The following is a 22,678-nucleotide window of genomic DNA, read 5'->3' on the forward strand; positions in this document are numbered from 1 at the left end:
TATTCCTCTGCTTTTCCTAGCTCTGGGGTTTATTCCTCTATTTTTCCTAGCTCTAGGGTTTATTCCTCTATTTTTCCTAGCTCTAGGGTTTATTCCTCTATATTTTCATATCTCTAGGATCTATTCCTCTCTCTTTTTCCAATCTCTAGAATTTATTCCTCTACCTTTTTTTCTTATCTCTAGGATTTATTACTTTCTCTATTTTTCCTATCTCTATTTATTACTTTCTCTATTTTTCCTATTTTTCCTAGCTGAAACCCTGAAACTTTGGGTCAGACCCCCGAGATCCAACAACTCCAGTTTTCCTAAGCTCACATGCAGCCCAATTAAGATGTTTGTTTACCTGCAACTGCTGAGTTACCGTACAGAGGAATTGAGATTTGCACCAAGCATTTCCAACGTACAGCTTCTTCTGGAGATCTTAATTTGAGCTATGCTCATGGCTCATTACGTCAGATACATGAAACCAGTGTGGTGTTGTGGTTTGTGTAATTGGACTAAGATCTGGGAGACCAGTATTCTTTCTAGTCCACACTCAGCCTAGGGCCAGTCACCATCTTTCAGCCTAGTCTAACTCACAGGGTTGTTGTAAGGATAAAATGGGAAGAGGGAGAACCATATATGTCACCTTGAGCTGCTTGGTGGAAAGGTAAATAAAAATAATAAATATTACCATAAACACTCCTCCTCCTCCCACCCCCATTATGCTGCCTGTATAGCATAAACTTCAATACCTTGATTCTAAGATTTTGGAATTACAATTCCCATCATCACTGACCACTGGCCCCGTTAGCTAAGGATGATGGGAGTTGTAGTCCCCAAACATCTGGAGGGCCAAGTTTGGGGATGCCTGCCATCATTTCTCACACTTTTGGGGTTGATGACCTCTCCTTCAAAGGTTGCCCATGAAAATAAATTTGTCTATGCAGCACATACACATGCTATACCCGGATGCTACGCATAAAGACTAGCAAGTGATTTTGGTCTTTGATGCATGGTTACATAACGAATGTAGCCAGTACAGTTGGAAGACATGAGCCAGAAATCGATTCGAATCCTATTCAGTCATAAAATTAACTGAGTAAACTCAAGTCACACTTCCATCAGCCTGAATTAATTGACATAACTGCTGCAAGGATAATAATAATAATAAAAGGGGTGGGACTCATGCAATACCAGTCCTAAGCTTCATGGAAGAGAAGTGGGATACAGATGCTATAATTATGAGAAAAAAGGAGGTACATTTCAGACCATCATTTTTATTGTTTTAAGAGAGCAAAGTCTGGCGATCTTACGCATTCATAAAAAAATTACAAGGGTTGATAAAAACTGAAGCCACAGTAAACTTAGAAATGTGACAGTTTGTTTTTTTTAAAAAAATCCACTGTATGCTTTACATTTTAAGGCTTAGACATTTTAGTATATCAAGTGCATTACTCTAACATGCTACATTTTATCAACCCCCTCAAAACATAAAAAAATTAAAAGGCCAATCTGGGGAGTTCAGGAGTATTGCTTAGCAGCTTGAGATAACAGCATGGCTAAAAATACAGAAGACATTTTTCATAGAAGCAATCTTTCCTACAGATGGTATTCGAGGCCCTCACATTCAAGCAGAACAATGAATGTACAACAGGTATTACTAAATTCCAAGTTTCTGTAAAATTACCTCTGCAACTGATGTTTTACGCTAAGTTAAATCCCACAAAATAGCTCTGGGTTGCTGAGGAATTTCATGACTATAAATGGACAGGAATCCACAGAATGAACTTCTGATTCACAGTCAGTACTACTATCCAACAATTCAGAGGGGCAGGCTCTTAATATATTAATAACAGAAGGTTTCCACTTTGGCATCAGCCGACGGATTTAATGGGTGTTGATAGCAGTTTCAAGAAACCCTATATAATATAGCGATTGATCAATATATTAACCTTTTCAATTCTCCATCTATACAAGTGAACCACAAAGAATCAAGACAAGGCATAGCTATGCAAATGAATGCCACCCACCCCTGCAAGAGACAAGCAGTATGTGCATTCCTAAAAATGTAGTGTCACCCTAATCCTGAACTCAATACCTTGGGAGACCCTGAAGTATCAATAAAGGACATTAAACATGTCTTCGTCTTCTTTTCCCTATAAGGATTTGTTTAAGCATTAAGGAAGTGGCCTGTGGCTGATTCAATTGTTGCTGGGCAGTGGGGAGAACACTACCTGTGAGTGATTTAGAAAATATTCCCACACAGCCCCACCTGTACCATTTATAGATGGGGGAGTTCATCAGCACTCCTCCACTTGATCATCTATTTCCAACATATAACCTGAGAGCTTCATATATATTAATTGGACCCATTTAAACAATTTCACCTTTTTTTAAAGCAGGGGTGAAATCTACACACACATTGCATCTGGGATGTACATCACAATATAATTTAAGTATGTGAGGGGCATAAATTGAGGCTCATTCCCATCTTCACCCTCAAAGTGTTGATGCAGAAGGAAGGAGGGATGCAAGCCCCACCTTGTGGGGGTTTGTGTATTCAGTAAAAAGAACCAGGGCATAGAAATTATGAAATAATTAAGTTTCCTTCGGATTTGCAGGATTAACTTCGTCTTTCATGTCATTTATTCTCCAAATTAAGATGTAATGGTATTGGTCCCAGATCTCCATAGTAAACTGATCAAGATATAATTCTGTAATATTTGAGAATATAAATCTGTAATATTTGAGAATATAAACCTGTAAGAAACCCATGTAGATATTTGGTAATTGTTGCAAAAGTTCAAGCAGCTTTCTTGCAGTAGAGGAATGAAAAGGCTGTGCTTCATTTCCAACAAGGAAAATAAGACTTTGATTTCTGACATTTGTATCCAACAGAGCAGTTTTTTCCTACAATTTATGCAGAAGTAGTCTTTGGCATCTGTAAACTTCTTTTCCCTTTTAATGTTAGATACAGAAAATATTAAACTGTCTATAAAAATACAGTTATAGGACAAGCGCATTTCCCTGAAGTAAAATTTCACAATTTTAAACTGTAAACGTATTACATTCAAAACACAAAACTTTAAAAGTTCTGAGGTTTTGGCAGTCCAGCACTTTGTGTACAGCAGAATTACATTATTCTAAAACTTTCAGACAACAGAAAGTCTGGCTAAATTGAAGACATTTACGTGTCTCTACCAAGAGGAAAAGAAAGGCTTCCGGCTATGGAAAGTCTGTGTAAACGCATTGCTCAGGTGAACAATTCGTCCTTGACCTCCACCATGACTTCTTTCCACAATCACACGAGGCATCTGAACAAGCTGAAGAGGACTTCTTCCATCCTTTAATGCCTGAATAAGATTAAGTATCTGTAGACACAAAAGTATATGGCATCAAACTGCCTATAAAGATAGCAGTATAGTACAAGCTCATTTTCCTGAAGTAAAATTTCATAAAATTTAAGTAAAATTTGATGTGTGAATGGAACTGCTTTGTGGTGGCACCCTGGCCCTATGACATTTGGGTGGCATCCACTTTGACAGAATTCAGGCACCAGCTCAAAACATGGCTTTTAAACCCAGGGTTTTGTGAATGGTCACTGGTGTGTAGTAACTGCTGTGATTTTTGCAATTCTGGTGATTTTATGATCTTAGGTATATGGCATTTTATTGAATTTTGCCACTACCTGCCCTAGAGATCTTCAGATGAAGGGCAATATGTGAACTGTCTAAATAAGAATTTAACATGTTTTGAGGGGACTTCTAAAATAAGTTTAGGTGGTTTGCATTAGGGGGTGGCTTTTTCCTTGCCGTACTATCCAGCACTGGGGCCCCGAGTATCAGAAGTAATATGAGGTGACTTTCTGACCTTTCAAGTAGAGGTATAGAAACTTTTGAAGGAGGGACAGTTGCTAGGAACTAATGTCCTCAGCTGTGGGGCTACCCTAGGATGCAAAGGTATTGAATATTTTTCATTGACCTACAGTACTGCTAAATTTTAGGCTAACTTATATTCCCAATATATTTGAAATGAAAATTGTTTAATGGTCAATGTTATATCATAGTGATGTAGTATGATTACTATATTTAGACTTCCATCTATTAACCACTCTGAATACAAATGTATTTGTAGACAATGCAATATACAAATAAATTAGAATGGGCAATATGGAAACATCCATATGGGTCGGAGTGTGTGGTGATCCTTACTAGGTCAACTGCAAGATGATCAGCAAAGTCAAGAAACTATTTACCGGTAGAGGCACAGGGGGGTCGTTGTACAGACTGACCCATAAGTTTCCAGGCTGTTTAAGAACATGAAGTTATTGGTTACGTGGCCCATCAGTTTATAGTACCGGTTAAGTCTTAACCAGATTCAATGTAGTTTATAGCACAATGCTATATACCTCTACTCAGAAGTACCATCAAGTCTTAGATAAGTCTGTACAGGATTACTGACTTTGTCTTTAATGAAGAGCAACTGAGGAATAATTGTTTAAAAGGAACAGTTATAATGAAAAGCATTCTTACCTGTCCTCTCATCACAGACATTTGCTTTTCAAATGTAGCCTTGTCAAAACCTTTGTCGGTCTTAATTGAAAAAAATGAAAAAGTAAAGTTTCAGAAAGTTTCTTAACTCAAACCATACATCCCCTATGCAACCAGAGATTTATAGCAGTATACAGCATGCCACCTTAAATAATAAAATCAATCATATTTTGCCAGGGGTCCAAATTTGTCATAAATAATTTGCAAGCATTTTGCTTTCACAGCTATCACCAATTCGGAACATTTACATTTTCTGCCAGGTACTGCACACTACTTTAACTAGTTCTGCCAAATATATTTTTGAAGTTACCTTAAACAATTCATAAAGATCTTCGCAAAGATCCTGTACAAAGTTCATGTCAGAAATACGAGGAAGAATCAAATCTATTGTTTCTTGAGAAAAGGGGACCTTTGCTTGTGGAAGCCAAGCCCAATGAAATGGATCTAGCAGAAGATAGGAAGAAAAAAAGGTGGTTTACATAGTCAAGCTTTTAGATGCATTTGCTGACTTCAGGAAATGCAATTTGATATACACAATCCTACTTACAACCTTGTGCTAAAAATGAACTAAAATTAACCTGTTAACTGACAAGTTGAAAGACTGAAAAAAGATGCAGCTGAGAAGAGCAATTTATGCCAATTAATGCTTAAAACACAATACAAAATACAATAAATATAAAACAACCAGCTACAAGTTAATATTTATTATTATTATTATTATTATTATTATCTAACACTGTTCTCTTTCTTTTCAAAAACAGTTATAAGTAATGACATTCTGCTAAGGTGATGAAAGCTCAAAAAAGTGGGGGCATGTTGCACTTCCTTTGAAACAGTTTTGACCCCTGACAGTTAAGTCAAGTTGCGAACGACTCTGGTGTTGTGGTGTTCATCTCGCTTTACTGGCCGAGGAAGCTGGCATTTGTCCGCAGTTGTCCCAGGTCATGTGGCCAGCATGACTAAGCCGCTTCTGGTGAAACCAGAGCATTGCACGTAAACGCCGTTTGCCTTTCCACCGGAGCAATACCTATTTATCCACTTGCACTTTGACATGCTAGGTTGGCAGGAGCTGGAACCGAGCAATGGGAGCTCACCCCATCGCGGGGATTCGAACCACGACCTTCCGATCGGCAAGCCCTACCGGTAGGCTCTGTGGTTTAGACCACAGCGTCACCCGCGTCCCTATAAAATGCCCCACCCTGCACCTTTGCCACTACAAGAGACAGGATGCAGAGTCTTGCATTCCCAGTAGACCTTAGTGCTTAGGGAGGTTCACATGGGCGACAGTAATAGATCTCAGATTTTACACCATCTATAAGCAAAATACATAATCTATGTACTGTATTTTGTAAATACATATGTAATGCATATGATTGTAATACATGATTATGTAAATACATAATCAAAATACATAAAGCTATGATGTACCACGAGAAAAACAAGTTATTTAGAAAGAGACAGTCACTCATATTAAAAGTAGATACATTTATTGAACTTCTTCTTGTTGGTTTTTTAACTTACATGCTCTCCATTCATCAGGGTGTTTGAAAGGAAAAGCCAAACCATTATCAATTGCTGCAATTTTAATAATAGGTTCTTTTTTATCAATCCACTGAATATCCTGCAAGAAAAGTACTTTTAGTTTTAAAATTATTTTTATTCTGAATAGTCACAGAAACAGGATTATACAATAAACAAAGATACTTATAACACTACATAGGTGACAAATGACTCAAAAAACATCAAATATATTAATTACTGGTTATAACATGCTCATTATCATATCACAAGCTCAATCCAACTATATCAAAAATTCCACGTTGCACATATATTCCACCACTGGATAGAGCTGAACGCTTGCCTTATTGCAACACTAGCTAAGTGTTTTTATTAGTCTGAGAGGGCGTGCTCACTTCTGTTTTCTTGGCCTAATGTAATGCGATGATAGTTCTTATCAACTGTTTGTTCTACCTGCAGTAATCCACATAACAATAATTTTGAATGTAACATGTGGGATAGCATAGGAAGTGTAATCTGTTGTGGGTTTAAAAGAACTCCAAATATGATATCTGACATAACAACAAAGCTTTCGTATTTGATTTTAGGGTTTAGGAAACATCACTGTAACACACCTGTGTGCTTGTTATTTCATTTTTCTCCAACTGTCATTTATCAGCAGCTGACAGCCTGTCATTTATCAGGCTACAGCTGAGAGACACACACACATGCATATGGGGCTTCAGGGCTGAACTGAGAGATCAGCAACATTTGGCTCCTCCTCTAGTAGAACTCTTTCAATTTCTTCTAAGAACTAAGAACTAGTGTCTACGCCTGCTTTTTTCCTCCTCCCTCCCATTTCCTTTTCCTTTTGTCTCATGGCATTTAGATTGTAAACCTGAACGCAGACACTGTCTTATTACCACTATCTGTATTATTTAATGATAGCACGAGCAACTTTTGTCTTACCTTATCAGAAAGTTCTCTCTCATCACTCTGCTTTTCATATCTGACTAGCCAATTGTCATTGCCTCTATCTTCAAATAAAATAGGGGGGGGGCAGAATCAGTGAAATGCATTAGAATAAAGCATATATTTGAAATGAGTTCCAATATGATTATCATAAATGTATCATTTTTAGAGAATTAGGATAGTTATATAAAAATTGCATCCAAATTACAATGCCAAGTTTCTTCATGAAGCAGCAATAGTCAGAACATGCAAGCCTCAAGATACAATTCATATTTGAATTGCATTATATGGGTTTCTTTTTTGTCCTCCCTGCCCCTGTTTAACTACAAGGGGGACTTTATTTGTGCTGAGGCAGAAGTTCCCAAAAATATTTGGGTCCCTTTTTCAGAACAGTAAGAATCCTTTGCTTATATACGCCTTTACTTATAAAGGAAGAAACAGAACAAATTCCTCCTCTGCTCAGTAAACATTTGAGGAGGCTACAGCAGAATGTAGTTGGACATGGGCCAAGATTCAACTAAGATAAATAAAGGAAAATGTTTATAAAAAGCTAGACCACTCTAACACCATGCTGATCAAGTCACATATATCCAACTGTGCAAAACTGTTACTGGAAAGTCAACGTATCTCTTTCAGATATTATACTGTACACATATTTTGACATTGTCCAATAAAAAAAAAAAAAGGAGGACAATTTGTAATTGCATTACAGAAATAATAGTGGATCCTATACCATATGACCTTAAAACACTACTATTGTGTTATCTGAAATATACAGTACTGGAGGGGGGTCTGGAAGTAATACATTACCTCTCAGCTCTGAAAATATGTATTGTGAAAGCTTGTAAAAATATGATGGGACCATTAGTTTCAGAAAGGTTGTGGAGAATCTGGGATGTTGTACTAATGACAAAATTAATGTACTACAGAAAAGCAAGCAATGAACAAAGTTTCTTGGAACAATGGTCTTTATTTTATTTTGGAATGAAAAATTCCAGGACAATATCAATATAACCTAGTCCTATTATAACACTGTCTTATGAACTGCATCATATCTGAATCCATATATGGATTATGTATATATATATATATATATATATATATAATAAGCATTTGAGGAAGGAGCTTCCTTCCACCTATCAGAACAACTGGTAGGACAGTTTTTGGAGACTTAAGAATACATGGGACAACTAGAAAGAAGAAACAGGAGCTGGCCCCCAACACCAGTTAATTCGCCTCTGCAGCTGCAGTTCCTTTTAGAAGTGACATTTTCTAACAGGAGCCATTTCCCTCTGACTAGTTCAAAGTAGCTGCTAAGAGACCAAATGGGAACCTTAAAAAAGCTATCCACAAGTGTAGGCATTGCGGAGTCATAGAATCATAGGATTGTAGAGTTGGAAGGAACCACAAGGGTCATCTAGTTCAACCCCCTGCAATGCAGGAGCCTTCCGCCCAATGTGGAGCTCAAACCCACGACCCTGAGATTAATAAGCTTCTCATGCTCTACCAACTGAGCTATGTCCAGCTGAGTGTGTAGGTCAAACATCTCTAAAGAACCAAAGCTGCAAATAACACTATGTTGCTACAGTGTATATCATTTTAATGGTCCCATAGATAAATCTCAGTGAGGCAGCAGATCAGAGCTTTCCAAACTTTTCAAGTCGGTGACATGCTTTTTAGACATTCCGCAACAAAGTAATTCAGTTTTACTAGCAAACTGGAGGTTAAACCAACCCCTTTCCAGCCCCAGGAGGAGTGTGGGGATCGTTCACACGGCACACTGCAGCCGATATCATGACACACAGTTTGGGAAGTTCTGCAGTAGATAAAGCCATAGCTATTCTGTTACATGGGCCAGTCATGACATTTTGCTGCCCACATCTTTAAAGGATCACCAGCTAAACTACTGACAGCACACTGATGAGGAAGCACAACCATCTTGACTATGATGTGACAGTTTCTGTTTGGTTTAGTCCACACTTTCTCATTTGCTCCTAGGAATGTATTTGAAAACCTGATGATGATGATGATGATGATGATGATGATGATGATGAAACAGTAAAGATTTCTACTCCCTTACAAGCAACAAAAGAATACTGCTGCTGCAAGAGACAAACACAGCTACCCTTCTAGAAAGGGTTTATGTATAAATGAGCTGCCTTTTATAAACTCAGGAACAGAGAGAGATGCAAGTATCAGTCCAACCCAAACATTTGACTGGCAACAACTCTCAGAAGTCCTTCACAAAGTAACAATATAAGAAGCCTTTCCTCTAAAGAGGAATCCCTTGCTAGATTCATAGTACATCATTAGTACATCACATCAAAGAATGGACATTCATAGCAATTGCCCTTTTTTGGCACAGGGGTAGAAGCCTGGGGCCAAATGCAATCCTCTATAACTGACCCTTAGGACTCTTCCTAGGCTCACCAGCCCTGCTTTGCACCCTCCTTGAGTATTTTTGCAAAGCTGAAATATGACCCTGGGTTCTGATAATGCTTCTTGTTTTCCCAGCTGGAGGATAGTCTACTACACAAAATTAAAATTCACATCTATTGTCTGCTCAAGCCTACCACGGCCATGCAGCCCCCCAAAAGGTTGCTCAGATGGGAATGTGATCCTTAAGCTGAACCAGATTCCCCATCCCTGCTCTAGCACAGTATAAGCATATTACTTCAAACAGTGTCAAATCTCTCAAATAGGGTTTGAAAACCTCAAGCCAAGGACCTAATGAATACTGGCACGGCTCCCAATTTTATCTGTGAGGCTGTTCCCCACAAACCACCACCACGTGTCCCAGCCCTGACTTCACCTGTGTGGGGCAGGTACAGATAGGGCTACAAAGGAACAAATGAGAATTTAAGGATCAGCACTAACATGGACCCCCACTCAAATCAACTGCCCTAGGGAATTTCCCACGGGGAGCCCACCTAATTATTTGTTGAACAGGTATGCCAAAAGAATGACTGTCATAATATGAGCTATGAAAGTAAGAAAAACTATTAAATACCAGTGTTTCTGATTACATAATCAAGCACTACCAATCTTTCAAACTGAGACTGAAATTGTTTCCTTGTATTCTCAGGCAAAGGGTCTGTTTCAAATTTCCTGAGCCAATAGTCAGCTTCTTTGTAGCCTTCCACAAATAGCTGAAAGGAGCCAACCTGAAATTTAAAATAAACCCTGCATTAAGAAAAGGAACAAAATTGATTTTTAAAGTACCTAATGTCCAAGTAGTGTTCTGTACTTAATTTGCATGATATAAACTACTTATTTTAAATTTATTAATTTAAATTATTTATTTAGCGTCCTGCCTCAAGAACAAATGTAGCGTAAGAACAAAATAGCAGCCCTGCTGGTTCAGGTCAATGGCCCTTCCAGTCCAGCATCCTGTTGTTGCAGTGGTCAACCAGATGCCTATGGGAAACCCAGAAGCAGGATACAAGTGCAATAGCATCCACCCACTTTTTATCCTTAGCACCTGGTATTCAGAGGCATATTGGAGAAATAATAATAATCATAACCAGAAGCTATTAATAGACTTGTCCTCTAAAACTTTGGACTTGGAATAGATTCAGCCCATGAAACTGATTAAAGTTGAGATCCGAGAGCTGTTAAAACAGCCAAAAATATTCAAGCATATACTAGGGAAAAGAAAACTGAAGCAATAGGTAAGGCTGGGGTTGCCATATTTCAATAACTGAAAATCCAGACACAAAATTTGTCGAGCTTTTGGGGCAAAAAAGAGCTATTTTTAAGGATAGTTGCAAAAAATGACACTGCCAAGATGGGTTGCCATACATCCGGTTTTTCTTGGACATTTCAGAAATTTCTGCCAAGACACTGTTTCTGACAACCGAATTCTGGACGTATGGCAACCCTAGATAAGTCTGGCAGTTGTGGAACTATTTAAGATATACCCTGTTATGGACACATTAGAACTCTGAATTTGAACAGCCTGGTTGTGGAGACCTATGAAAATAATGCAAGTTTGAGATATATCTCTTGATTTGTATTATTTTGACTATGCTAATCATGGTGGGACACATGAACTATGCAGGAAATTACATCACCACCTGTAACAACCAAAAATGTTATTCAGCAATTTTCTTGGCCATATTCTTGTTTCTGCACTTCTTCTGAATTGTGCCAAACAGACAGCTGTGCCTATATTTTCCTAGAGCCTGGATAACTTCTCAGTGTCATTTATAGGACTCTTTTGAGCAACAGGGAGTTAATGGGAAGTAAGTGGCAGCAGTAAGGAGAAAGTGATAACAGTCTTAATAAGGCCAAACAAACAAAGGTGGTCAAAGAAAAGACCTACAAAACCCACAAAGTATTATTTCGGAACGAAAGTAAAACCATGAGTGTTGGTATACCCAGTGAGGTGTTTGGTTTTCTTTCTAACTTTCCTTTTTCTTTCTAACTTTTTGGTTTTCTTTCTAACTTTTATTCTGAGACACAATCCCCACTTTCAAGAATTGGCCATTTGGTATGAGGAGATACTGTTTTTTTAATTCTAACCAACAGAAAGCGAGGAAATCCCTTGAAACACTATGAAAATAAAGCATTTCAAAGGGCTTACCTTAGGAGGTAGTCCTATTCGATGAAATTTTTTACCAACCTTTGGCACTTTTTCTAAAGCATATTTTTTGCCTCTTGATTTTGCACGATCTATTGCACTGTAGTTGAATGTTTCACTAACAATCCAGATAACCTTAAAGTAAACAACATAAAACAGGATTTAGAGTCTTTAGCTTTGGTGACTATAAGTGTGGACATTTAATATAGGGGCTTAGGTGTTGGCTTAGGTAACTTGGCCTCACCCACTTTGAACTTCAAAGATTAAAAACACTTTGTCTTGTCCAAAAACATTGGGAAGCCAGTATAGCTGTTCTGAACATAAGTGTAATGTGCTTCTTTCAGCTTAATCCTGTAATTAAATGGACAGCCTCAGTTTGGACTAATTGAAGTATAGGGATAGGCTTCAAAAGCAGCCCATGTAGAAATTATTGCAGCTGTCCTGGTTAGACATTTAGATATGTGCCACAGTGACTTTGGTCATCACTTCCTAGGAACAGAATCCCAGTGCCCAAAACCCATTCTGCCCTGGCACCTTGCAGGCCCAAGTTGCTTTTTTGGGAAGCACGGAGCCTGCAGGTTCCTGAGCCACAGCATCACTCCCAGGAGAGACATGTGGCATGGACATGGTAAGTGCCCCCCCCCCGCGATGTGGCTCCCAGTGCCTCCCACCCACCCTGCACCCCTAGTTACACACTGATTAGGTTGCAAAGTCTTATTTCTACAAACTCCTGGTATAAATCTTTCTTACCTTTGTTTTAGGCACCACTCCCAATCCCAATTTACTGTCCACAAGATAGGCACCAGTTTCAGAGAGGTATCCCTGATTAGGAACAAGACAGCCTCTGCCAAAACAGCAAGGGCAACACATTTTGTGAAAGTACTTGGTCCATTTTGGATTTAGGTGACCATAAGGCTCTTCAGATTTTGGCTTAAATACTCCAATAGATTTCTGCGGAAAGAAGTAAGTAGTTAGTATTTATTAAAATGCCTTCGTTCTGAAAGTAGTCAAAGAAAGTATTATGTCCATCTGGTCTTTTATCATCTATGGAACAGTTTGGCTCCTGAGTAGCCTTGGCTAGAATTCTCACTAGGGCCACACCTATTACAACTCACACTGTGGAATGCAACCATGTTGTTGTGCATTGCGTGATGTGACTTAGCGTCACACGGTTGGAGAGCGCAACAAGACTATTTTACTGGGTTTTGTTAAGGTGACTAGCAGCTCTTACAAAATCTATTCTTTGTGGCTCAAGTACAATATAAATACACTTTATAAAAAGGCAGCAAAACAAGAAACAAAACATTACCCTCTTCATTTGGTACAGTATAAAATGGTCTGCAAATTCTAAATTCATGACAAGTTGGTTCACAAAAATGGTTCATGAATGTGTAAGCAATCCCTTCAAACAAGTACACACACTTTCTCAAACAGTGTACACAGTAACACATATTTCACATAGTGCATTTTAAGTGGGAGGAATCAGATTCCTTTAGCTTCTAAGTTGCAATGCCTTCACTAAACTACTCGTGAGTGGCCTAAAGGAATGGCTTAGAGGACATATGCAGCAGAAAAAACCTATGTACCCATAGAAATAGAGTACTGTATTTTAAAAATAAAAAGACCAAAGCAATTGCTTTTTGTTTTATCTGGGATCACAACTGATCTATGTTAGAATGGAAAGAATATAATGCAATTCTATTCAGCTGAACTCTATTTCTTTTCAGCTTAACTTCTATTTAGCTGAGTTCTAGCTCTGCATATGCGGGAGCATTGAAAGTGGCAATTTGATATTAGATTTACCTTTGTAGCAACCTGAGGTATGCTGAAAGATTGACTATATACTGAACCTAGTACTAACTGAGAATTATGTCAATTTGACCAATGCTTATTATTATATATGGTTTGCTACACTGAATGACCAAAATAATGCTGAAACCTACAGTAAAATACCCTAAGGCACTATGGATAACGACTAAAAATGTGCAAATGGAGTTTTCAAAAGTAATTCATTTACAGCTTGCATCAAGCTTGGACCTAGTATCTATAGTGGTACCTTGGGTTAAGAACTTAATTCATTCTGGAAGTTTGTTTTTAACCTGAAACTGTTCTTAACCTGAGGTACCACTTTAGCTAATGGGGCCTCCCGCTGCTGCGATTTCTGTTCTCATCCTGAAGCAAAGTTCTTAACCTGAGGTTCTATTTCTGGGTTTGCGGAGTCTGTAACCTGAAGCGTCTGTAACCCGAGGTACCACTGTACTGCTTTATTACCAAGGGCTCATTCATAAATACATTCACCAGTTACATATCCTGCAATCAATGACCTCCATTATACATTGTCCAGAGTGATAGTTAAGTAAGAGAATTAGTGAATGTGTATTTTGCATTAAAATAGAATTATTACAAAAAAGGAGCATTCAGTCACTTTAAGTCAGACAGAAAGCCTTAGATTGGAAATCAGTATTTGAGTTCATAAGATCTAATTGAATTTTTCCAAGTTGCAAGAGACTACAGGTAACTCTTTCAGTTACCTCCAATTTGGCTGCATTTTATATGACCATTATCTTTCACTTTATTAGATTGCTTTGCCTGCAGCATACTTCAGGTCACATAAACATACACAACCACTTTCGCAGTTCCAATTGACTTTTTGAAAATGATAGGTAAGTTGTTCCCTAGAGACAAGTCTTAAAATGTAGTGAGAGAGCACCCACATATGGGCGGCCTGAAGATGTGCAATGCAGTTCTACTATTGAAGTTGAGCAGGCCTGTACCTGTAAACTGCTTAAATGGGAGAGAACGAGGGAAAGGGGAGTAGTTTAATAATGATTTCTTGTTTTGTGTTGGAACAACATGGCACAGGGGAAACAACTGAACTCACTACTATAGTAGTGTGGGGTATGTCATCTGCATTCTAAACAAAAGAGAAATTTGAGTTCATAAGGATGAGCCAAAAACCCATGTCACAGCAAATCAGCCAGCCTCTAAGGTGCCACAATACATTTTGTCTTATTGGTTCTACTGATCAGAACAGTTCTCTTGGGATTTTACAACCCATTAGCCTCTCTATATAATAAAAAGTTCTACTAGAAATCTTCTGCAGGTAAGAAACATAGCTAAATAAGACAAATTTAAAAGGCTCAGAATGGCTGAGTCAGTACTTTGGTTTCTCTTTTGCTACCAATGGTACACACATGGCATGGTATGGGACAATCCCCCTGCCAAGAATCATTAACATGGTATACTAGAAACTAGATGCTGCCTCAGGGAAATGAGTTTCTGGCTCTGAGTATACAACATTGGCTACTGCCTCTTACAGCTAATCGCATAGCTCCAGCTAAAATGGTTGCTACTAAAAGCAACTGTGCCTGCTAGTCAATATTCTATTTTCTGACCATACTATCCTATCTACAGCCCTGTGACTTCCCCCTTTTGATAGCCAGCCCTGTATTGGTAAGTTTTTTATGTTTTTAATGTTTGATGTTTCATTATGTTTTTATATTTTGCTGGAAGTCGCCCAGAGTGGCTGGGGAAACCCAACCAGATGGGCAGGGTATAAATATTACTATTTACTAAAGTACGGGTTTCCAGAAAAACTCCCATTGCCCTAAAGTCAACCGGGACCTTGATTTAACATAGTTCATTTATATTCAGCAAACCAAACTGAAATAATACACCATGTTAGTAGAATTGTAGAATTGGAAGGGACCCAAGGGTCATCTAGTCCAGGGGTTGGCAAGGTTTACCTCGCCAGGGCCGGTTCACTCCAGCAGGTAGGATCCCTCCGTGAGTAGGATTGCGTACGCACATGAGCGCACATGCCCACAATTTCCAGTGTTTGCGTAGATGCAATTTCCGGTGCCGCGGAAGCAAGTCCCCGCGCTGCTCTACGCCAGTTTAGCACAGTGCATGGGGACTCGCCGAGCGGGCATCTCGGTTCGGGGGCAGCTCTTGGGCCGCTTAAACGACCCACATGGGTTACTTGTGGTCCATGGGCCTTAGCTTGCCTACTCCTGATCTAGCCCAACCCCCTGCAATGCAGGAACATTTGATGTCCGTATATAAATATATCAGAATAATTCAGAAGTTCTGCTGAATTAAATGGGGTATACTCCCAGGTAAAGTGGAGTTAGGGTTATAACCTAAACCTGTGCTCACCCACACAATTCTCCATCCCTAAACAAGGACACAAGCCAAATGAGTTACAACTACACCCTGGCACTCCTGACGTATTCTGGAACATACTTTGGCAATATAGCTGTTGCAGACCTCTTAGATATTGCATGTGAATACAAATGAATTGAGAAAGAGACAAAGGTTTGCTTATTGCCACAGGTAGTAATGAGAAAGTCACAGAACTGGTTTGAAACAGAATGCTGCAACACAACAGATTGCATGTTAAAGCTGTTTTACTTGAATTCTTCAAGCCCAATTTCTTCACTGAAGTTGAAAAGACCACAAGACTATGGCAAGTAATAAATATTTTCTGCCACTCTCTCATCCACATTTTTCAAACTCCTTCTCAAGGATGCCATGCTGGATAAGAAGTGTAGTTAATATACCAAAATTTATTGTATTAACCAAAGGCCATAACAATTTCATATGCAACTTGTTCCTTTGTCTTTAAGATCTTCCATTATAAAAGCAAGCAAGTGTTTTTTGACCCTTTACCATTATTTTAATAGGATCATTATTGGGGGGGGGGGCTATTTTTCCCCAGGTTCTTCATTTCATCTGCAGAAACCCTAGTGTGGGATTAATAAAACAAGCCCCAATGTGACAATGTGTACTTAACTTTGCTGGTTATTCCACCCCCCTTTTTTTTTAACCAATCAGGTATACACATGTCTGGGAAACAATGCACTCACTCTCTTAGGATCTTTGACGAAGTAGCTCCCACTGGATCCCTGTGAGATTCTTTCTGGAAAGACTCCACTTTCTATGGCTTGTTCTGCTTGCTGCATGATTTCAGCAAATTCTGGATCATCCAAGAAGAAGTTCATTTCTGCAATACTTCCAACATTTCCTGTATGTGCTAAATAAAACAGTTTAAATTAGGACTGTCAACTGGGTTTATCACTTACCACACAATCCTAAACATGTCTATGCAAAAGTAATTCCCATTGGTCCCAACATAGAGTGTACTCCCAGGTAAGCGGGCATGGGATTGCAATAACAGTTATAAAGCACCTATATTTATTAAGTGCTATACAGAGATTAAAATATGAGGTAGCCAGCTGCTGCCTGAAGGTTGACAATCTAGGATATGAGAGAAAGGAATGGGAGAGAGAAAAGCAAACTAATTCAGTTATCAATTTAGGTTACCTAAACTTTCTACCTATTAGCAACTGTTCACTATGATAGCAAATTGGAATATCTATACCTACTGGGGGGGGATGTCTGTTTGCCAGACACGAGAGCCAAACAGTGTTTTCATGCACTGTTTTGCTAACATGATCTGATCAGCCATATCATCAGGTGGTCTTTTTGCTTTAAGACATAATGGCATTTCTGAATTGGGGACGTCTTGATTCACACCTCACTTCTTCTACAAGGAGCTCATGGGGTAACCAAAAACAGATTATTAATCCTCCTCTTCATCTGCAATATACAGATAACAACAGTAACCTACTTTACAGAGTTGTTCCAAGGATTACTTAGGCTTGGTCTGCACATGCAAAATAAAGAATGGAATGGTGGAATAGACTATACCACCTTAGGATTTAGGCAAAGGGATGTGTTTTGGGTTTGTTGACCACAGAGTTTAAGACTTGTGTTCATGGCATTATCCCCATAATAACCCTACTGAGGTAGATTATACTGAGGCAGAGTGACAGGCCCACAGGTCATCCAGTGAGCTACCAGGCTGAGTGGGGATTTGAAGCTGGGTCTCCCCAGTTGTGGTCCAACAGGAAGCAACGTATCCAATTGATCCAATACAATAGGCAGCCCTGTTTAGGGAAGCTTTTAATCTTTAAGAAATTAGTGTATTCTAATATTTCTGTTGGAAGCCGCCCAGTGCGGCTGGGGAAACCCAGCCAGATGGGCGGGGTATAAATAATAAATTATTAATTATTATTATTATTATTACTACAATATTCCCAGCATGCAAGTACATCGGGGTGAAAGGCTCCAGCCTGGTCTCTGGCTTCCTACACCTGCAAGAAGCTTCTTCTTTAATAAATAAATAAATAAAGATTAGCAATCACAAGCAGCCAGCAACTGCCACCTCAATCTGTTGCACTAGGTTTGTGGACCCAGGGGGAATTAAGCACTTGGAACGCTAAAAACAACAACACTATTTATGGATGCTAAAAATCACGAGGCGGTAGGACTTAAAGAGGGTCGAAATGCGGATGCTACACAAAACATCAAAAAAATAAAAGTGGGTGGCGGTTGACACACAAAAGTCAAAAACACAAGCAGAAAAATAGCCCCTTCCCTGTGATTAACCTGACAAGAGAGGCCACGTCCTGCTTTCCTGGGGGGGGGGGGAGGTGCAAGGTTACACTCGAAGAAGGAAAACGGAGGGTTCTATTTCAGCTGCGGGGATGTGGGAAATTCATATACTGGGGGAGAGGGGGGGAAACCCCGCCGCCTTAATTCAGTGAAAGGGGAGGAGGAGGGAGGTCCAGCTCTAACCCCCTCCCCCTCTTTTTTTTTTAAAGGGCTAAATACTGAAAGGCCCCGGATGACAGCCCGACCACCTTCCCCCAGCCAGCCACCCACCCACCCACCTGGGCGCTGCGAACTCGCTTCACCGTGGAAACGAGCAAACAAACCGGGGCAGAACCCGGGCGCGCGGCGGCTCTGACCTGTGGCGCTGCGGCGGCGTTGGCGGCCGCCACTCCGGCCCGAGGCCGCCAAGCCGAGTAGAGGCTCCTCTTCTTCGTCGTCGCCGTCGCTGCTGCCGTAGTCGCCCTCCTCGTCGCCGGCTCTTCCATCGTAGCCCAGCTGCGGCCCAGCCGCCGCCGCGCCGCCCCCGAGGCTGACCCTGACGGCGCCGCCCGGAACCCCCCTGGCGGCCCTGCTGCCGGGCACCGCCTCCGTCTCCAGCTGGAGCAGCTCCTCGTCGTCAGCCTCTTCCTCCTCCTCCCCGTCCTCTGGGCCGAGAACCGGCTCGGCCCCGGACTCCGCCATGAGGGGAAGAAGCAGCAGCGAGCGCTTCGGGCGAAAGGACTCCGGTTGCCTCTCCCTCCTCCTCCCTCTCGCGAAGTTGAGGGAAAACTCAGGGACCGGGCAGCATTGGATGAGGCGCGGTTGGGAGGGAGAGTTTGAGCGCGGGGGGCCTACTGCGCGTGCGCGCGCGGCTGGCGCGGGACGATGGGCGTGGGAAAGGGAGGAGGTAGGCAGGCAGGGCGGAAGCGCCTCACCTGAGAATTTAAAGGGCCAGCAACCCCTTGCTACAGGTGGTGGTGGTGGAGGAGGAAGGCCTGTCATCGCGGGGGAGGTGAAACTCAGTTTTATTATTATCCGTGCTTCCGCCGCCCCCCCAAAGAAACGTTTAGGGGTACTCTCATTTTCCTACTTATATTGAAATACTGCCCCTGGATGAGGCCAAACTTAGATTCACAAAATGTTTAGGGGTAGGCTTCATAGCTGCCAAGTTTTCCCTTTTCTCGCGAGGAAGCCTATTCAGCATAAGGGAAAATCCCTTTAAAAAAGGGATAACTTGGCAGCTATGGTAGGCTTACCTCCAGGGGAAAAAGCAATGATTATTATTTATACCAGGCACCCCCAAACTTCGGCCCTCCAGATGTTTTGGACTACAATTCCCATCTTCCCCGACCACTGGTCCTGTTAGCTAGGGATCATGGGAGTTGTAGGCCAAAACATCTGGAGGGCCGCAGTTTGGGGATACCTGATTTATACCCAGCCCATCTGGCTGGGTTTCCCCGACCACTCTGGGCAGCTTCCAACAGAATATTAAAAACACGATAAAACATCAAACATTAAAAACTTCCCTAAACAGGGCTGCCTTCAGGTGTCTTCTAAAAGTCAGATAGCTGTTTATTCCCTTTACATCTGATGAGAGGGCATTCCACAGGGCGGGCTCCACTACCGAGAAGGCCCCCTGACATTTCCCCAAATGTCTTCAGTGACTGGGGCAGGGGGCTCCGGTTTCTTAAGAAAAACATTTCTTCTGTGCGTGAGGAATTCAAATCTGTTATTTCCCATGGCTGGGCAACTGTTTAGCTGGCGAGCCCGCATTTGATGGAGAAGCATGTAGCCTAGCCTACCTCTCAGGGTCGTTGTGAGGATGAAATGGGGAGGAGGAGGCCATGTATACTACCACCTCAAGCTCCTTGGAAGGAAAATAGGTTGCTAATAAATAAACTGTAGTCCTCCCCCTTGCAATGCAGGCATCTGGACTAGATCATCCATGACAGATCCAATCTCTGCTTTAAACCTTCTAGGGAGGGAGAGACTGTTAAAGAACAATGCTGCAGTCCCACACACTTTTACATGGGAGTAAATCCTTTGGGTAGGGGCAGTGGAAGGCAAATGGGGAAGTGTCCCATCAAGCACAGTATACTCCAGGCATCCCCAAACTCCGGCCCTCCAAATGTTTTGGACTACAATTCCCATCATCCCTGACCACTGGTCCTGTTAGCTAGGGATCATGGGAGTTGTAGGCCAAAACATCTGGAGGGCCGCAGTTTGGGGATGCCTGGTATACTCCATGGGTAGGCAAACTAAGGCCCAGGGGCCGGATTCGGCCCAATCTCCTTCTAAATCCAGCACACGGACGGTCCGGGAATCACCCGTGTTTTTACATGAGTAGAATGTGTCCTTTTATTTAAAATGCATCTCTGGGTTATTCGTGGGGCCTTCCTGGTGTTTTTACATGAGTAGAATGTGTGCTTTTATTTAAAATGCATCTCTGGGTTATTTGTGGGGCATAGGATTTTTTTTTCCCTTTTCTTTTCAAAATACAGTCTGGCCCCCCACAAGGTCTGAGGGACAGTGGATCGGCCCCCTGCTGAAAAGGTTTGCTGACCCCTGGTATAATCTCAACCAGCCGCCACCTGCCTACCATCTTACTTACACACAGTCCAAGGGGTGGCACCTTCCTCCCCTTGGAGAATTCAACAGGGAGGAGAATGAAGACACAACTAGAAGTTGGCTTCCCGTGCCTGTCATTGACTTCCTGCCTTCTGTCTGACCAGTTCCAATAATCACCAGCCACCACAGGATATGAGTAATGCACAGAGTTGTATTGAAAGTAGTGGACATGCCCTAGGGGTAAATAATGGAATGATATACCTGTAAAATAGAAATTTTTATTAGTTGTATTTTAAAAGCTTTTTTCTGTTTATTTATGGAAGATGCTAGAGTTTTTGAGTAATGCATTCTATGAAAATGAATGATGCAGAAGTTTTGAAAACTGTAATTTTGTAAAAATTTCTATCCTGTCCTTTGCCCTAAAGAAGCCCAGGATGGCAAACAGCAAAACACTGCATTTAAAAAAATAATAAAACAATTAAAAACTCAAATTTTGCCACCGCTAATAATGTCACACCAGCAATGAACAGTGTATTTTAGTAATCAGTAAACAGGAATATTGCTAAATTCCTCCTGAATGTCAATAATGAGTGAGGAATATTAATACTGAGATCAACAGACACATCACCACCAGGGATGACATGCCATAAAGATGGAACCACTACGAAAAATCATGATTCGGTAATTCTTACATATATCATGCATTTATATGACTTAAATGAGATTTCATGCTAAGAAGTTTAACTTGTTGTACCTATAAGATATGTCAACTTTTATCTCTTTCTTTAGCCTTGTGTTCAGTCGTGGCAGTAGCAGGATTAAAGGCAATACAGCATAATGAAAATAAATTTGTGTGTGATTGAGTTGAGTTGTGTTGTAGGATGGCGCCCTCTTGTGATACATAGAAGTATTCAACACACACTGCAGGCAGCATTGCTGAACGGCATCATGAAGCAAAAATATTTCCTGTTTGAAAACAAATATATTTACATCACTAAATTCTGAGCACATTAATTCCACGTGATATGTTGTCAAATTATGATCGGGCCACAGATCTTCAAATTCTAAAAAAAAACAACAACACTGATCCCGTGCAAGGGATATACTCAAAACTACAAGAAAACAAGATTAGGACAACTTTAAAACTCAATTTTAATTTCCAGTCGTTAAAAATATAGCAATACAGGGAGGGGATGCACAAAACTAATAATTAAGAGGGGGAATGGAAAACCTTAGCATCATGGGTGTAGCCAAGAGGGGTAGCTGCCCCTCCCTAAATCAATAAAAATCAATACAGTAAAACTAACTGAGGTTCTACTCCAACAAAAGCCTACCCCCCCCCCAAATAAAAATCATGACTATGCCAATGCTTAGCATCCTTTAAGGATTCTGTCCACATGACCACTACACCCTGGGCACTTTTTGCTCATTTTGACGATCTTTTCAGACTAACGACTGAAAGCTCCTTGACAAAGTTTTCATTCAAATACACTCAAAACAAGACTTGGCGGCACCTTTTGTCTGCAGTACTTCCATCTGTTCTCTGTCCAGCCCCCTTCTTTAAAATGTTTGGCCTGAGAAGGAGACCTGTGAAATCTGAAAGGTTGCTCACTGTTGGTAACTTTGCCCAGCCCTGGACAAGATATAAAGCGATCAACAAATGCAATAAATTGCTGTGAACAGCCGTGAAATCTACTGATGAAGGGTTTAATAAATGAAATAAATAATAATAGTATTGCTACGGGAGTTTCTCTGCACCAAGGCTAAGGGAACCAGTAGGAGGGACCCACTGGCCCTCCAGATGTTGTCAAGAGACTCCAAGGATGAAGATACTATATTGTGGTCCAACATCTGTAGAGCGCCATCACTGACCTAACTGCGCGTGCGCAGAACGAAAGCCGCGTTCTGTGGAGCGGCGCCGTTCGGAAAGCGGGAGGCGAATCCCTTCCCCCTTCGTCCTCCTCTCCGATAGGGGGCGCCAGTCGCTCACGTTCTTGTAACGTCGACAGCGCCCCTCTGTCTCACTGCCCCTGACCGACGAAAGCGTCGCGCGCCCCGCGCGCATGCGCCCAGAAACCCAGCCCCCTCC

The 22,678-nt window shown here is 41.0% G+C and overlaps 1 protein-coding gene across 2 annotated transcripts; it reads right to left on the reverse strand.

Annotated features, from left to right (window-relative positions):
- Nucleotides 1-272: 272 nt before the first annotated feature.
- PI4K2B (phosphatidylinositol 4-kinase type 2 beta) lies at nucleotides 273-18,879 on the reverse strand. Of its 2 annotated transcripts, none has more exons than XM_035112803.2 (10): nucleotides 18,399-18,879; nucleotides 16,452-16,609; nucleotides 12,334-12,534; nucleotides 11,587-11,718; nucleotides 10,012-10,165; nucleotides 6,999-7,066; nucleotides 6,054-6,153; nucleotides 4,843-4,976; nucleotides 4,515-4,574; nucleotides 273-3,353 (listed from the first exon to the last, which is right to left on the reverse strand). In XM_035112803.2, the coding sequence occupies exons 1-10, from the start codon at nucleotides 18,721-18,723 to the stop codon at nucleotides 3,180-3,182; spliced, it is 1,506 nt and encodes a 501-aa protein (XP_034968694.2). In that variant the 5' UTR covers nucleotides 18,724-18,879; the 3' UTR covers nucleotides 273-3,179. The 2 variants fall into 2 exon arrangements, with proteins under 2 accessions (XP_034968694.2, XP_034968695.2); XM_035112804.2 differs by having other exon boundaries at nucleotides 16,452-16,618.
- Nucleotides 18,880-22,678: the final 3,799 nt, after the last annotated feature.

Source organism: Zootoca vivipara, chromosome 9 (genome assembly GCF_963506605.1).
Source record: "Zootoca vivipara chromosome 9, rZooViv1.1, whole genome shotgun sequence".
NCBI classification, from domain to species: Eukaryota; Metazoa; Chordata; class Lepidosauria; order Squamata; family Lacertidae; genus Zootoca; species Zootoca vivipara.

Excerpts from the sequence above, each read along its gene's own strand:
- PI4K2B (XM_035112804.2), bottom strand. The coding sequence starts at position 18,723 with ATGGCGGAGTCCGGGGCCGAGCCGGTTCTCGGCCCAGAGGACGGGGAG. Across the intron at positions 10,166-11,586 it reads GAATAGGACTACCTCCTAAG|GTTGGCTCCTTTCAGCTATT; the intron begins GTAAGCCCTTTG and ends TTTAAATTTCAG. Across the intron at positions 4,575-4,842 it reads ATCTTTATGAATTGTTTAAG|ACCGACAAAGGTTTTGACAA; the intron begins GTAACTTCAAAA and ends TTTTCAATTAAG.